The sequence below is a fragment of the Stegodyphus dumicola genome, chromosome 8 (genome assembly GCF_044657685.1).
Source record: "Stegodyphus dumicola isolate Sdum_Otavi_A_Nest chromosome 8, ASM4465768v1".
Lineage (NCBI taxonomy): Eukaryota > Metazoa > Arthropoda > Arachnida > Araneae > Eresidae > Stegodyphus > Stegodyphus dumicola.
This window is the reverse complement of record NC_140775.1, coordinates 124743872-124759735: the sequence shown is the minus strand read 5'-3', so window position 1 is coordinate 124759735 and position 15864 is coordinate 124743872. Positions and strand designations below refer to the sequence as shown.

The window sequence follows — 15864 nt, the reverse complement described above, 5'->3', positions numbered from 1 at the left end:
CGTTTACTTTATTTACAAAGCAATTTCTCGATAAGTTTCCTTTAATACCGAAGCATTTTATTCCATTGTTCAATTTTTGTATAGAGAATTCAATATAATGTTTGACATAATCTTTATTTTTCAGTTAATTTCACTTACGTAGACATGAGGAGATAAAATTGCCTGGTGATATTTAAATGCAGGCATATTATATATGTTTTCTGTTGTTCCAAGTTTGTAACCAAATGGGTAATTTTTGTTCATTCATTCAACCCGTTTCTGTTGGTTAACCGGAGCCTTACAGTAACTGTTTTTAAAATAAGTTGTAAAGTCTAATTTGATACATTTATGAGTTTTTAAAAAATGTAAAATATTCGGTTGATCTTTAGAATATGGTAATTGGTAGTTCGGCGACATTTTGGAGGCGATAAAGGTTACTACCTGGGACTTTGGTAATAATGTGAGCAGTACCTAAGTCCTGGAGCAGTACTCAGTTCCAATTACGCATTATTTTGTATGAGGGAAATGAGAGATCATGGGATATGTCATGTGATATTAATGGACGAATTACGGTTATTTAATCGGAAAAGGGGGGAAATCGGGAAACAATCTGGAAATTTTGTATTTGGCTTCATTCTGTGTTGTGTGAAACAGTGTTCGTTAATTTTTGGATCCCATGGCCCTAACTAAAGTGAATTCGAAATGGGTATTTAGTGGGATTGAAAGGGGTAGTAATAAGTGTTAAGGTTCTGCGAGATAGAAGTAAAGATGTTTTATTAAGTTATTTATTTTACCTGGTACCTTGCTGTGAACTATAAGTGTGATTTTAAAGATCCTGAAATAGGCGCACATACGCTTGCTTTTTATTTATCGGAGGAAATAAGAAAAGTTTATCGGACACGTAATCAAGATTCTGAAGAAGATTAGTTAGTATTTTTAATTATTTGAGGATATTATTTTTATGCATTGTTCTAAATGTAAGGTGGAAGTAAAGTAATTTGATATTATTGGGAAAATTGTTATTAGCAATGATTTAGTTTAAAGTAATTAGGATTGTAAGCTAATTTTTATTAATTTAACGTATGTGCTTATTTATATTTTAAGTAGTGTTTTTGAATTTATTTATATTTTAATTAAATGATAGTTATTTTGTGAATTTTATGTTTGTAGGAATTTGGTATACGTTTTAGTTGAAGTAAACGTGCATGGAAATAATTTAAATATTTGACACTAAGAATTTGTAATGCTTGCGGTATGAATTCGTTGGTGACGTTTATAATATAATAGATGATTTAGAGGTAAAAGTTTTTGGATATTTTATTTATTTTATATGTGGAAATGTTCATATTTGGAAAGGGTATATACTTTTTCGCGATCAGGTAATTTTATATATGTTCTTTTTATCGGATTTAAAGATTCAGAAAATTGTCATGTATTTTCGTGAAATTTTTCTAATTTATGAGAAAAAAGCAGTGTACATGGATATAGTGAAGAGTGTGCACATTTTTCTGTAATTCTGTGATATTTTTTTTAAGTAAAAATAAGTCGACGTGTACAAGGTTTATGTGTATGTGTTATTTTGAAAAACGCGTAAGGAGTATGGTATTGTGCACTTTTTCCCAATTTTGCAGTGAATATTTGTCATGATTAAGCAGTTTTGTCAGATAAAATTTCTAGCATAAGTGTGATTCGGCTTGTAGATTGTTGGAAGAAGTGTTCAGTAGATAAAAAGAAAAGAAACATGTCTTTACTTCGTGAAGACAAAATGGCGGCGGGGAAAAAAAATAGAGGGTTGCTGTAGGGAATTTGGTCACCAAATTTTCGTCAAAAAATCGCCAAGTTACCATAATCTAAAGATCAACCAAATAGGCTTGTATATAAAACATTCTTGTATATAAAACATTCTTGTATATAAAACATTCTTGTATATAAAATATTCTTGTATATATGTTTGTATACGTAACCTTAAAGCATATTTGTGTTTACGCTTTTGTAATATCCACCCTTTTCATTCAAATATTTCAGTTCCAGTTTTCGGGAACAGCTATTACGCGGGTTATTCATTTTTTAAGCTTGATGACTTGCACTTATTCTCTCACAGAAAGATCAGGATATCTGTTGAAGAATAAAACATTTTTTTTAATACCCAAATCTAAGTATCCATATTTAAGAGCTTTATATAATCAGAACCGGTTTGACCATCAAACAAAGGTTACCCAAAGCCTTCGCCTAAAGTCATCAAGATGCGATGCCTTAGATTTTTCCAAGTGAGAAAAAAGAAAACAATGGCCTAGTCTTCCCGACTTTTTTTTATGCCCAGCTTAATAGCGCTTAATATTAAACGAATGTTAATTGAATATTGCAAACAAATGTACCTTTCGCGGCGATTATCTTCCCAACACACCTTCCTTTGAAAGTGACGAATATTTCTTAACCCTTTCCGGCACTCTACCTTTTAAAATTGGAGTTTTGCTAAAAAAAAAAAGGTAGGCAACCTAATTAGGCCTAGAGGAGTACACAAGTAAAATTTTGTGAAGATAGCACTTATCGTTTTAATTCTGTGGGTGTGCCCAAAGTGGGCACACTGATTGAATAGAGCTTCGAAAGGAGTGCCGAAACGAGCATTGTTTCGATGAAATGACCGGTGAGATGCGGAGAAACAAAGAATACAGACTCTCAGTTTTCCTAGATTATCGATGAGCCCGGTCTGGGCACACCTAGGGTTCGCCGTTTGATTTTAAGCAAGATTTCAAGGTAAAAATTTAAAACTAATATAGAATAAGGAGATTAGCATACAGCCAAAAAAATAGCATAGAAATTTCTTTTCAAACAATTCCTTTTATACCCTAAAAAATCTGGAAGATTTCTTTGAAAAATGAGGATCTTAAAAAAACTAACCATGGCTAAAATATATGGACTGGTTTGTGTGGAGCTGCCATCTACTATAAATAAAGAAGGTTCAGAGTAACCTATAGTAACCTATAAATCCTTTCTCATTCAATTTTTCTGTGCGTACAGAAGGAAATTTTTAGGTGTGCCGCAAAGGGTTAAAACATAATGAAATAAAGGCATTTTGAACGTAAACGATGATCCTATTTTCCAAGGCGATCCTATTTTCCAAGGCTATTTATGCTAGCAGGAAGCATTCAGAAGCTGTTTCTTAACAATCATTTTTTAATATGCTACAGGCACACTTTCTCTTTTTACCGTATGTACAAGGACAACTGTTGTTTTTCGTGTCACTTACATAGAGACGATCTATTTTTTTCGTGTCTGGATTAGGAAAATTGCCTTCCAGTATTAAAATCATCTTCCAATATCTTGAATTTAAATTTATTTGATAATGTAAAACGTACGAAAGCTATCTGCCTAAGGGGAATCATGCTTTCAGAACGGATGTTCTAGGAAGAAACTTCCGTTTCCTAGAAAGCTCCTCCTACTTACGTTACACATGGGTGAAACAGCGAAAACAGCTACGCCGCGAGCTTGTTCTTTGGGGTTTGAAATCTAGTCGAATTACTAATGTTCAGCAGATTCATCCGCTTAGCTATTGGTAGCTCGCCTTTAGTTACATTAATTGGATCTGAGATGCTCATTACTGTAAAATTTTTCAAAATCCTAAAATAATCTCAAATTTTACTCAAACTACTAGAAAATCACAGTTCATTCACCTTTTTTCTTGAACTCGCTCAATAACTCAGCGGTAAACTTTTCGGTACTTACGTATTATCGCAACGAGGTTGGCGCGATTTGTAAGTTTGAGTAACAAAGTATGAATAGAAAGAAAATGTACATTTATTAATTACAGATAATTTTTAATACAGTTTTTTATATTATTTTGTTTTAAAATATAAAATAGCAATTAAACCCTTCCGGTTTCGAATTTGAATAAGTTGCAGAATTATTTTTTCGGCGGAAATCTTTTGGCTATTGCTTTTAGCACTGATTGAAAACCGTCTTCGCCATTAACAGCTTTAGCTTGGCGCCAATATAAATTCGATAAGGTATGAGTCAAGATGATGACGGGCTGTTCCTCTCTGTTTTTTGTTGCGTCATTTGGCTGAGCCCCACATGCGCTCTACATGTTGTGTGTGAACGTCCGTGTTGGGATCCACAAAGTTATATTTGTGATTAACAGTTCCATGCTGAAATCCAGCATTTTCCAACTCACTTGTATTGTATCCTTTCCAGCAATTCGAATAAATGATGCTTCCTTTCTTTATATTTTCGCAAATGTTTTCCATGAGGGTAACGGCGCTTCTGTTAGGTACAGTAACCAAAAAAGTCTTTCTTTTCTCGGCAAATTCCGCCGAAAACCCATTGCTGTGCTAGTACACGCCCAGTGTTATTTTTTCTTTTTAAAAATAAACTTTCGTCTATTTTCACAATAAGTCCTTCGCCGCCTATTTGCTTTCTTTCTTTTTCATCCATTTCAAGGGCACATATCTCCCGCATGTAATTATTCCAATCTATAACAGTTTTGTCAGCAATTCCCATCTCTTCACAAAATTTAATTGAGGTTAACTCTTTACACCAACAATAAATGAAGCGCACGGCTGTCACAAATGAAATTCGGCTACCTTCAAACCAATTTCCGGTTCTCACACCCAAATGTTGATTGCACTTTTCGACGTTACATTTCCAGAAGATTTGCTTTCCGAAATACAGTTTCATTTTATGAGAATTTTTACAAGTACGTTCGTTCGGTATAATTCCATATCCCTGCAACAATTCAACAGCATCTTTTTCACTCGTAGGCAGATCCCAAATACCCATAGTTAAAAGTATTTCAGGGCATTCAATCTAACCAGTAAGAAAAATAATTTCTTTACGAAAACCTACGTATAACACGTAGGGTTGCCGTAAGTAGGGTCGCCAAATTTGGCGATTTATGCGAATTTTGGCCTGGTTGCGTCAATACGTAAGTACCAATTTTTCTTCGCAAAAATGCTAATGCGGAGGTTATAATATTATATTTACTCGAAAATAAAATATTTTTTCCCTAAAATTTGGTTAGATCTTTGATACGATATTTTCATAAATTAAACTGCAGATTGAAAAGAAAAAATTAGTTATTATATTAGATAGAACAATTACACTGTTTAAATAATAAATAAACTCACAGATAATTACAGTGCAGTTTATATTACAAAATAAATAATTACCTAAAGTTTTATTTCTTAAAATTTAACCTAGAATGTAAGGAGGATAGACATAAGTACAGGCATTACGTGAGTGTATTCGGTAATTTGTTACTTATGTCTATAAAGATCTTTTTACCTTTTTATTCTAGTACCTTGAAAAGCGTTTCGGAAGGACTCTTCGGATTATGTGCTCTTTGAGTTTTTCTATTCAATCAGTTAAGTATTATTTTTCTTTTTAAAACTTGTTGCTGATTTCTTTAATGGATTGAAGTTGAACTTTATAATGAAGATTTTGATTCATTGACCGTAGTGATTGAAACTTTATCTTAGCTAAACACCAAAAATTGCCTTGGCGTAATAGATAGGAAATTCTTTTTTATATCTTCAGAAGAATGTAATTCTTGATTATTTTGTTATGATAGAAATGGGGGCTAAATTATTGCTTAAAAAATGCGATATAAAGATTACATTATACAGTAAGACATGACGGGAATGTTATGCTGTTATTATTAGAGTAGTCATTCGATGCGGAAGGCGGGGAAAAGAAACGTTTGCGGTATAGTCCCGGAGTAAATCGTGAAAATTCGCCGCCTGGGATTAATTCACGAAAGTAGGAGCAGCCATTAAGTATTCGCACTGACATTTTCCCTAAATAAAGGAGAGAAAGTCTAGCTACATAATAACGGTATTATGTAACTGTTTAAGCATTAAATTATATCTTTTCTAACCAGTCAAATTATGATAAGCTAAACAACGTCGCTAACTAAAATTGATTTCCATTTAAATAAATGATAAGTGGGTTGTGTTATATTGTACATACAGATTTTCTTCACTAAATGACTCAAATTAAAAAAATATGCATCGAACCTGTTTATCGGGGCTGAAAGGCAAAGGAGGAAATTTTCATGTAACTTTAGAAAGCGACTTTTCATGGTACCTGCGAAATATTAATAAAATTGAAGGTTTTTTTAAAGAATCAGTTTTGATTTGGAATTAGGATAGCTTTGCAGCGTGTTTTTCACGTATACTTCAAATAGAAAGCGGCATTAATTTAAGTATAAAAATTAATCTGTTAAAAATAGAAATTAAAAAAAAAAAAAAAAAAAAAAAAATATTAAATGTTTCAGATTTTAAATTACGTCCAAAGGGGCGTTTTTTAACATTTTGTGTGTTACCTTTCTTTATTAAATATCATGTTCCTCGCACTTAAACCATAAGATCCAATGCAACAGCAATATCGCAAAATAGTTTTAAAACGAGCATATCTTTAGAATTTCCGATACAGAGACTCACGCGCTGCAGATAAAAATGTTTTTTCTGCACAACGTTGCCATTGCTCGCTTTGAAATCCTTGAGTTTGTTAATCAAAAATTCGTCAAAGTTTTAAAAAATAGGAAATCGATCATAAAACAAATTTCAAATTTCAAATTTGGTCTTCCACATGCTCATATTCGTTGGAGGATTACGTTATTCAAAATTCGATGACTCTATGTACCGTTGTTTTATCACAATACGAGAAATATACATACATTTATGCAGATTTTTCATTATTTAATTTCTTCAAATATAATGCAGGACTCTAACATTTTGTGGCAACAGTTTGAAAAGTGAACCGACATTTATGAGTTCGACGCAAAATGCCAAAACGAAACTAATAGTCCTTCGGGATTCAAATCCCTTTGGACTAAAAAAAAAAGGAAAATGGAAATATGCAGATATATTTGACATTTACGGAAAACTTGACTTTTTGCGAAGTCACAAAATTTAAAATTTGCCAAAACAATAGTGGAAATTTTCGCCTGGCTTTTTTTTTTATATTACTAGCTTAATTCGCAGTTTATGCTCATTTCATTGGGGCTGACACTGATAATTTGGAACTGAAGATTTTTATGTCATGATATTACGAAAAATATATTTTCATTTGGCTTTGTATTGGCCTTATTTTCTATCTTTATTTTTAAATAAAATTTTAATATCACAACCCTACTAGAAGCCCGTTATGTTTCGAATAAATGTTTTAGATAGAAAGAAAACAAAGTTACGTTTTTTTTCAAGAAAATATTTGAAATGATTCACTTTTTCCCGGATATTTTAAATCTGGAAAGTTAAAAAAAGAAAAAAGTGTTTCATTTTTAAGTTGAAAAAGAAGAGATTAATCGTATCTACATTGAGGAATTAAAGCAAAATACTGTAACCCATAAATATTATTTTTTTTACTTAAATTTCTGTACATTCTGATACTATGTGTTAACATTTAATTTTTCTTGGGGTCTATAGTGGTAATACAGGAGAATAAAGTAATTAATGTTCGTATCCTGGGCTATCATGTACCTAAGATAGTGGAACAAGAGTTAGAAAATAGTGTATGGACCAAGTAACTGTTCGGAGTATTTAGGAGAATGCAAGATTCTACAAATGCAAATATACTCTCCCCACTTAAACAAAAAGTGAGAAGTAAGACTATTAACCACTTGCGCTAAAAAAGACGTGCCACGCACGTGGAGACGCTTTTGTCTCAAACCGCGAGCGACGTGAACAACAACATGTCGATAGGCATTTATCGCAAAAATGAAAATAACGTGGTGCACACGTCGCCTAACAACGACATTGTTTATGTTTAGGAACGTGTACGAACTAAGTTAGTACACAATAATTTAATAATGTAGATTTTTTGTGGCATTATAATGTAGATTTTTTTGCCATTATAAATGTAGATTTTTTGTGGCAACAGTTAGGTTTTTTATATTTTGCTTTGAGCTTGAAAAATCACGGAATGTTGTTCTTTTTGTAATGTTTAGAATGCTAAATAAATAAGTTCGTTGTTAATTAAAAAGGTTTTCTCTGCGAAATGTATTACCATTCGTCCGAAGTTATTAAATAAGCCAAGAAATGATTAATTTCAAACAGTTTATTTCTCGAGTTACAGCTCTGGATTGCACTCGCAGATGCGGAGCGGCGGAAATGAGACACTTTACCACTTGTTATATTGTAGCGCACGGCACCGCAACCGTGAAGTTTAATCGTAACACAAGGGTAAAGGAGGAGCCAAGACCTAAACGGCTGTTACATAGTCCTCCTAAACGGCTGTTACATAGTCCCAACATGCCTTCCGTGTTCCAAAGTATTTTTAATTTATTTAATAGTGAGAAAATTTGTTTTTTCATTTTCTTCGATACCATTTAATTTAAATATTGATATATCATTTACCTCGCATAATGCTGCGCAATGTATTTCAAGACAAAACATGTTCTCGAAATTGGAAATATCAATATCATGAATTTAAAAATGGCAAAAATAGAGATTGTTAAACTAACTAGAAAACCAAAAACCTTCCAGCGTTCTCGAGTCGTGGGGAAATTGTGATTCCAGCCAATAGTGCAAGTTCTGCCACAATCGGCGGCATCAACAGCATTCCTACCTTTCAGCGTTAAATTAGCTCAAGTAAAATGTATTACATTACATGACATACATAGTTGTACAGGTGCATGTTTCATGGCGTTATCTATTATAGCGGGTACAAACATCATGTTTTAGGATATTAAATATCGCAGTAGATATAGGCATGATGTTCTCACGTTTCCCATTGATCTGAAAGCTTTCAGATTTTTTTTTTATTTTACAGCACAATAAAAGTATTTTATGTACTTATTAAAAGTTTCATTTTAGTAAAATTTCCTTTATTAAATTTTATAAGATTAGTCTAATAAGCCAATGCATTTTCAACTTTATTATCTAATAAATTTGCCCTTTTCAAATGAAAATATTTGTACTATAATATTATTGTACATTGTATCTACATGAAATTGTGTATTAACGAAAAAGTGATGTTAAAAATATGCTTTTCGAAATATTTAAAAATTGGAGCTACAGAGACTCTATCATTTTCATGCCGAAGAAAATGTGGTCTTTGAAAGAGAAAAAATATAAAGTGTGCAACATGTTACAGTATAATATGTGTACTAAGAATTCGCATCTTATACTAGCTTAATTCTAAAATAATTCAATAGATGTGAATCGCATCGTTTTATAAATGGAAAAATTACGTTAGTTCTACTGTTATCGTGTTCACACGTAGTGATTAATCATGCTTTAAAAAAGACTTATATTTATAAATCTATCAAAACATTGTACCTGAATATCAAAATAAATTTAGTTAACATTAGTTCGCTTTTGAGAATTTTGGATAACGATCCTAAACGGCTGTTACTAATTAATAATTAAGCAAAATAAGTACCATTAATTTGTAGTTCTGCGGTTGCTGTTTAAAATTTAAGGTATATCTATCAATATTATCTTATATATGTGCATTTATAGCCGAGTCAAAATGTAACATTAATTAATAACTTGTTATTCTGTTTCATTCGAAATATAAAGTAAGTTTATAAACATTTCCTTATCTAAAGACATGTTTATAATTTTTAAGATAAAAACATGCTATTCTGCAAATATTTTATCTGCAAGTATTTATAACTTTTAAGATAAAAGTCATGCTTATAACTTTTTAAGCTGTCTAATAGTCGGATCAGATAACCGTGTAATGAAATGTGCAAATAACACTAAGCCAGTGAGTGTAAATCATTAGGGTAAATAAATATGATTACTTCATCACCATGATTATCATAAATGAGTATGTCATGAGTGAAAACTGAGATGTGTATGGAAGTAGTTGAATCGGTCTTGAAACTTCAGATTAATGGAAACGTTTTGCGAAAGACACGCAGTTCAGTGTTATTACATAAACAGAATTGAACTTGGGTTTTGTTTTTTTAATGTTGAAAGCGCGATCATGAGGCCAAGACAACTGTTTCTAAAATTAATAAAATACATATAATTATGTATGGTAGAAATATTTAAAATTAAAAATGAATGAAAGCAAACGGGATCAAATAAATAATAATAAAAGAATGTGAATTTAAAACTCTGTATAATATTTAAATACTTGTGTGTTAACCTGCGCCCGCCAATACCCCGCCAGTAATCTGTTGACTCATTTTGGCGATGGAATACATTTTTGATGTCAACAGGATATTTTGATTTCCAGTAGCATTGTTTAACATTCTCGTTCAGAATAGCGTCGGAATGTTGCTTTGCGCAGCTTGTCACTGCTTCTATGAGAAATTTGCTAACTGAGAAAAAGGAAATGACTTCTGTCGAACCAGTTCTCGTTCTCATTTGACACTTCGTCGGCAGTTGTTAATATTACACTTCCATCGTATATCATCCGTCATGTAGAGTTTCATTGAATGAAAGGCAAATTTTTTGATTTGAAAATATCATACTCTTTGAAATATAATGGATTGGTTCTGTTTCGTTTCTTGGCAAAACTAATAAACGGACAATAAAAAACGGTAAAAATTAACGCGAGACGACGTTGTCTAGGGAATATTTCGTGAGAAAAGGATTACCGAAGAAACCATTAAATGCAGGTATGCACTTGCTCTAATTAATCTGAGCCCACCAGCGGCCGAACGGTAAAGACTCTGAACACTGGTAGTTCGGTCTGAGGTTCGAATCCCGCGAACTTGCTGGCTGCATGTGCGTTTTCGTGGTTTTCCCCATGCGTAACGTGTATACGAGCCAGTTTCCCTTAGAAAGTCCTCCACGAAGGCATCCCTCCCTTTAGGCAGATAGCCCTCGTGTGCTTTGCCATAATTAAATAAACCAAATCAACCTAATTAATCTGAAGTTGTCGCTAAATAAAAGTCTGAAAAGGTACCTACAGATTTTAACGATCGCTCAAAAGGATTCTTTTAATATTTAATATGGCTTATCTGTAGAGATAATCCACAGACGCGGCCCAGGTGGAATAGCGAAACATTATAAGAGGATATTAGATGAATATATAGATTTAAACTGACATGGGAACGTTAGGTATCTTCTAAACATTAAAAAGTGTAATGCAGTTTTATAAAAATACTTAATGTTTTAATCAGATATATCAAGAATTAAATACATTTTTATTTAAATCAATTGGATTAAACAATAAAGAAATATTTTTAAGAATTGCATCTATTGCTTTTAAATAGTTTGTTAATTAATAACAGATGGTAAATAAAGAATAATATCTTACGTTTTTCCGAATGGCAACAGACTCAAATGAAAAGTGAAACAATGCAAAATCGTGCTTTGATACTAACACTTTTGGGCTAAAAAGAAGCCATCCAACACTCCCTTAGGTTAGAATTAACAAGAAAAATAGTTTAGTAAATAAATTCATCTTTCTTGGAAGAATCCGGAACAGTTTCTAGGGTTGAATGCTCACAGGAAACAAATCGGGTGACATTTTTAGGATGTATCGGCAGATACTGGTTCATTTAACATGATGCAAGTGTCCTACAAAAAAGATAATATGATATGTACCACCCCTTTAGCTAAAACTAAGTAGTTATATTTTCTTTTAATGGAAAAGTTAAGAAGTGAACGTTAACTTATATTACATATTTTAAGAGGTGAACGTTAAGTTACATATTTGAAAAGGATGGAAAAAGTTTTCGAAATACATCTAAGGCAAAGATGGCTTTTTGTGTTTTGAGTAATACTGTATACGAAAATATACAATTAGAAAAAGTCTTTACTGATGTTTAATTGTTTTCTCATTTAGATTAAAAGTAGAATTCGTATAAGAAGTTTTCTTCTCTACAAGCAGGAATTTTAGTTTCGAAAGGAAAACTCAGTAGGTGTACATAAGTTTCTTCCAGAGTGTGAAGTTCTTGCTTTTTAAGTATTCGTGACTAAGACGGATGATTTGTAAACTTTCAACTGTCAATATTTTAGGAAAAAAAATAATAAATCTGTGTACCTTAAAATATCTAGCGATAAAAAACTAGCTGCTAAGTGTTGTAGAGAAGGAAAAAATATGCAAATAAACATGTTTGGCAATGCCGCGCAGTTTGACGCTTTTCCGGGATTTCAAATCTCCGAGTTTCCGAATGATCGATTTTCGGAAAAAAATAATAAACATATGCGTTAATTTGCATGCCTTCATTCGCGTATATTTTATTTATTATGATTATAGCACTTAATTTATTTTCGGTTTAGCGTTTCTTCTCGCTTTTATCACAATTTTTGCAGATTTTGTTTTGCAGGAGAGGTTGTTTTTGTTAATCTATTTTAATAAGAAAAAGAACTAAAGTAGAAATTTCGGTTTTGAAAAATGCTACCAATATTTGGTAGAGGTCTGAAAATCCTTATGGATTAAATGTATGGTACCATGAAAGAATATATATATGAAGAAATGATCAAAAATTATATTTTACAACAATTACATACTACGAATTTAATAAAAGTATCAGACTGAAAAATTATGAAAACTTTCAATTTACGCACCAAATGTAAATCACTTGCAGTGGAATTCTGCTATTGCATAAATATACGTATGTAAATAATAAGGAGTCTCTAAGCTAATAAAGGCGAAAACATTCTGCTGATGTATTTAGCAAATCTGATAAAATACTGATGAATCTATTTCGATCAAGTACTAAAATTATTTGTATCAACTAGAATGTTATAATTGCGAAGTTACAAAAGTTGTACACAAAAAATTGCAAGTGCTTCTGCTCATTTGAGGAGTAAGCAGTTTTAAAAAATTAGTTGTAGAGTCGAGTCTATTTGACGGTTGAAAGCATGCACAAAAAATTGAGTTTAGCAATGCAGCGCCGCTTCGGCGAATTTTCAAAATTTTGAAATGCTTTCAAATTTTAGAGAAAATTTATTTTTAGTGATTAAAAACTTTGTCTTTAATATAGCTACTTTTAGTAATTAGTTTGAAATGTTATGTCTGTTTTGGATCCTATTCTTCGTGCCTATGCTGCTGCAATCAGAATTGCCTTCATTTTCCAAGCATATAATGCTAGCTTTAACACTGTTCGCCTGATGCATCAATCTCTGGAAAAAGAAATTGTAGTCCAAATAGAATGGCCAGTAGGCTTTCCCAACCTTAATCCCATTGAACATGAGTGGGACACTTTCGGGAGGCGTATTGCTGGCCTCCAGTCCCCTCCCCAAACCCTAGATGTGCTTAGTATTGCTTTATCTCAGAGCTAACTCTTTTCAGTCGCGACCCCTTTTTATCACTGAGCTTTTTCTTCGCAAACCCCAATGCCTCATAATATTTACGAAAATTTTGTGGGACGCCATAAGCATTGCGCAAATCTGACACACGCGAGAGTGAAACTCTCAATTTTTTCACTTTAATATATTATTGCAGTTTTAGGTCATAAACTTTAATTTTTAGACAAAGAACAATGTGAAAATTTTAAATAAGTAACAGACGAAATGACAACATCACGTGCAAAGCAAATAAAATGAACGTTTATATTATAAAAAGAACGCGTCGAAACGTTTTCGTTTTTTTTTCTTTGTTTGTATTGCCTTATCTATTTTCAGATATATTGTGTAAAAATATTTGGTAATTGTAAAATTATAATGTAATAAGTTAAAGAAATATCAAAACTGCTAAAAGTTTTGGCGACCGCCTGCTGCAGGTCCCGCGACCCCCAGTTTAAGAAACTCTGCTTTATCTAATCAATGAAGACTGCTACCCATGCAGCTCATTGACAGCATCGTAAACAGCCCGAGACATCGCTGTCAGGCATGTATTGCTGTTCGAGGTGATCATACTCACTACTGACACTTTTTGTATTTAATTTGTATGCCAAAATTTTATGATTCTGTCGATATCAGAAAATGTAAATATTCTGGAAAAAATTTGGTACTTTACGTATTAGCCGAGGAAATTTCGGCAACGGTTGCCAGTTGCCACTCGTTACTGCAGAATTCTAAAGGAAGTGGTCATCCATAATTGGCGCTAAATCGCACTACTTAGACGGGATAATACATAAGTACCAAAACTTTTTTTTTTTTTTTTTTTTTGGTTTTAAGTTGTTAATGGTGTATCAAATGTTATCACTAATTTTCGTCCAATTTGGTTGCATACTTCTTGAGTTATCATCAGTTTTTGTTTTCAAACTATTGGAAACTAGTGTATCATACTAATTTAGCCATCAAATTTAAAACCTAAAATATGCTGAAGTGTTTTTTAAATCATAATCATAAATTATGTTTTTCCTTGTTTTTTAGGTTTTATACCTAGCGGTAATTTTGTACGCCCCAGCATTAGCCTTAAGTGCTGTGACAAATCTCTCCATTTGGACATCAGTTATTTCCGTTGGCGTCGTCTGTACATTTTACTGCACGCTGGTAAGTTTATTACTTCTAGCCTTAACAGTTTCATACCTAAATATATAACAGAACTATATATTTGAAATTAATTGTACTTTGTTAGCATAGAATTAATTAGTATACTTTAACGTTTGTTTTGTGCTTTATTAGACTATGATTTGTTATCATAAATGATATTGCCCTTGGTTTCTCATGCATTAAATTTTCTTTTAGGTTTTGCAATAAAACTGTTTTGTATTTTATAACTTTTTTATAGATTTTGTATTTGTGTTTGCACAGTGTACACGAAAAAGTTTTTAGAGCTTTAATAATGTGTTTAGGCTAAAATGTCTTCATAAGACTTCTTATTTATGGTATAAGTGAAGATAAACACCAGCGCAACGCTCTCGCCTTGTTACATCTGCTTGCTTGGTTAAAATTGTTTGGATTATGTCAAAGCGCAAGGATTATCTGTCTAACGGGACGCATGCCTTCGTAGAGAACTTTTTAAGGGAAACTCCCACGTAGCTAGCTCGTCCTCTGGAAATAAAATTCACATATAATTAATATAATTCAAATTTACATATAATAATACAAATTCAGATTCACATACAATAATACAAATTCAAATTCTAACAACCAGCATTTGATGATTTTGAACTTGGATTCTGTGGGTCTTATCTAGTCACTATTCATTTTTTAATTGAGAAACATACACAATGGCGTATTGGGGTATATAAAGCACAATATTCCGGCATAATATTAGAAAAGTTTATATAATAAAGCAATAGGCTATGTTTAAATGCAATGTGATAGGGTTTACGACCAAATTTTGTGATCCTAAACATTTCATAGACTGAAAAATATAAAAAATTTTGAAAGTTTACTTAATACAAGTCTAAGCTCAGTTGTAATCTTGTGCCAAAAAATCCTTAAAAAATAATCGATTTCCAAATAGGCAAATGCTTATTTAAAATATTATTTTTATTCCTTAACTGTTATTAATCTGCATTTTAATTTGTGACAAAATGGCATTTCTTAATTTATCTTAGAATTGTTCTCCCAGTTCTCTTCTGCTGCTTTCTGCAGTCTGTCAGTTACCATTGGTCAGCACGTAGAAATGCTTTTTTTTTAGCAGTCCAAAAGCACAGTGAGCTAACGAAGCCACAGGGTAAAATGCCAAAAGAAAGAAAAAAAATAGAAAGAAATTTAAAAATGAACTCTGCTTATTATCAAAACAATATTTTGACTCAATATTCTCAATCAACTTCTTTGCTCCCACTATGCAAAGCCCACCAGCGGCCGAGCGGTAAAGTCGCTGAACACTGGTAGTTCGGTCCGAGGTTCGAATTCCGCGAACGGGCTGGCTACATGGGCGTTTTCGTGGTTTTCCCCATGTGTAACATGTATACGAGCCAGTTTCCCTTAGAAAGTCCTCCACGAAGGCATTCCTCCCCTTAGGCAGATAGCCCTAGTGTGCTTTGTCATAATTAAATACACCACACTACCCACTATGCAAAATCACCAGATGAGGCTGCTGGAATATGCGATAATGCGATGCTGTACAATTCTCATTTTCCAA

General features: G+C 32.4%; 1 protein-coding gene across 3 annotated transcripts in view; it reads left to right on the top strand.

The window, feature by feature from the left end:
* Positions 1-15864, top strand: part of LOC118194405 (putative sodium-dependent multivitamin transporter) — a 75768-nt gene that overhangs the window by 3530 nt on the left and 56374 nt on the right. The window contains exons 1-3 of one of the 3 annotated variants that reach the window (XM_085822374.1): positions 832-905; positions 5273-5338; positions 14202-14321. In XM_085822374.1, the coding sequence (XP_085678500.1) occupies positions 5309-5338; positions 14202-14321 (150 nt within the window). In that variant the 5' untranslated portion in view covers positions 832-905; positions 5273-5308. Of the gene's footprint in view, positions 1-831; positions 906-5272; positions 5339-14201; positions 14322-15864 lie in introns of those variants that run through there. The other 2 variants (XM_035365563.2, XM_035365565.2) reach the window with 2 other exon arrangements.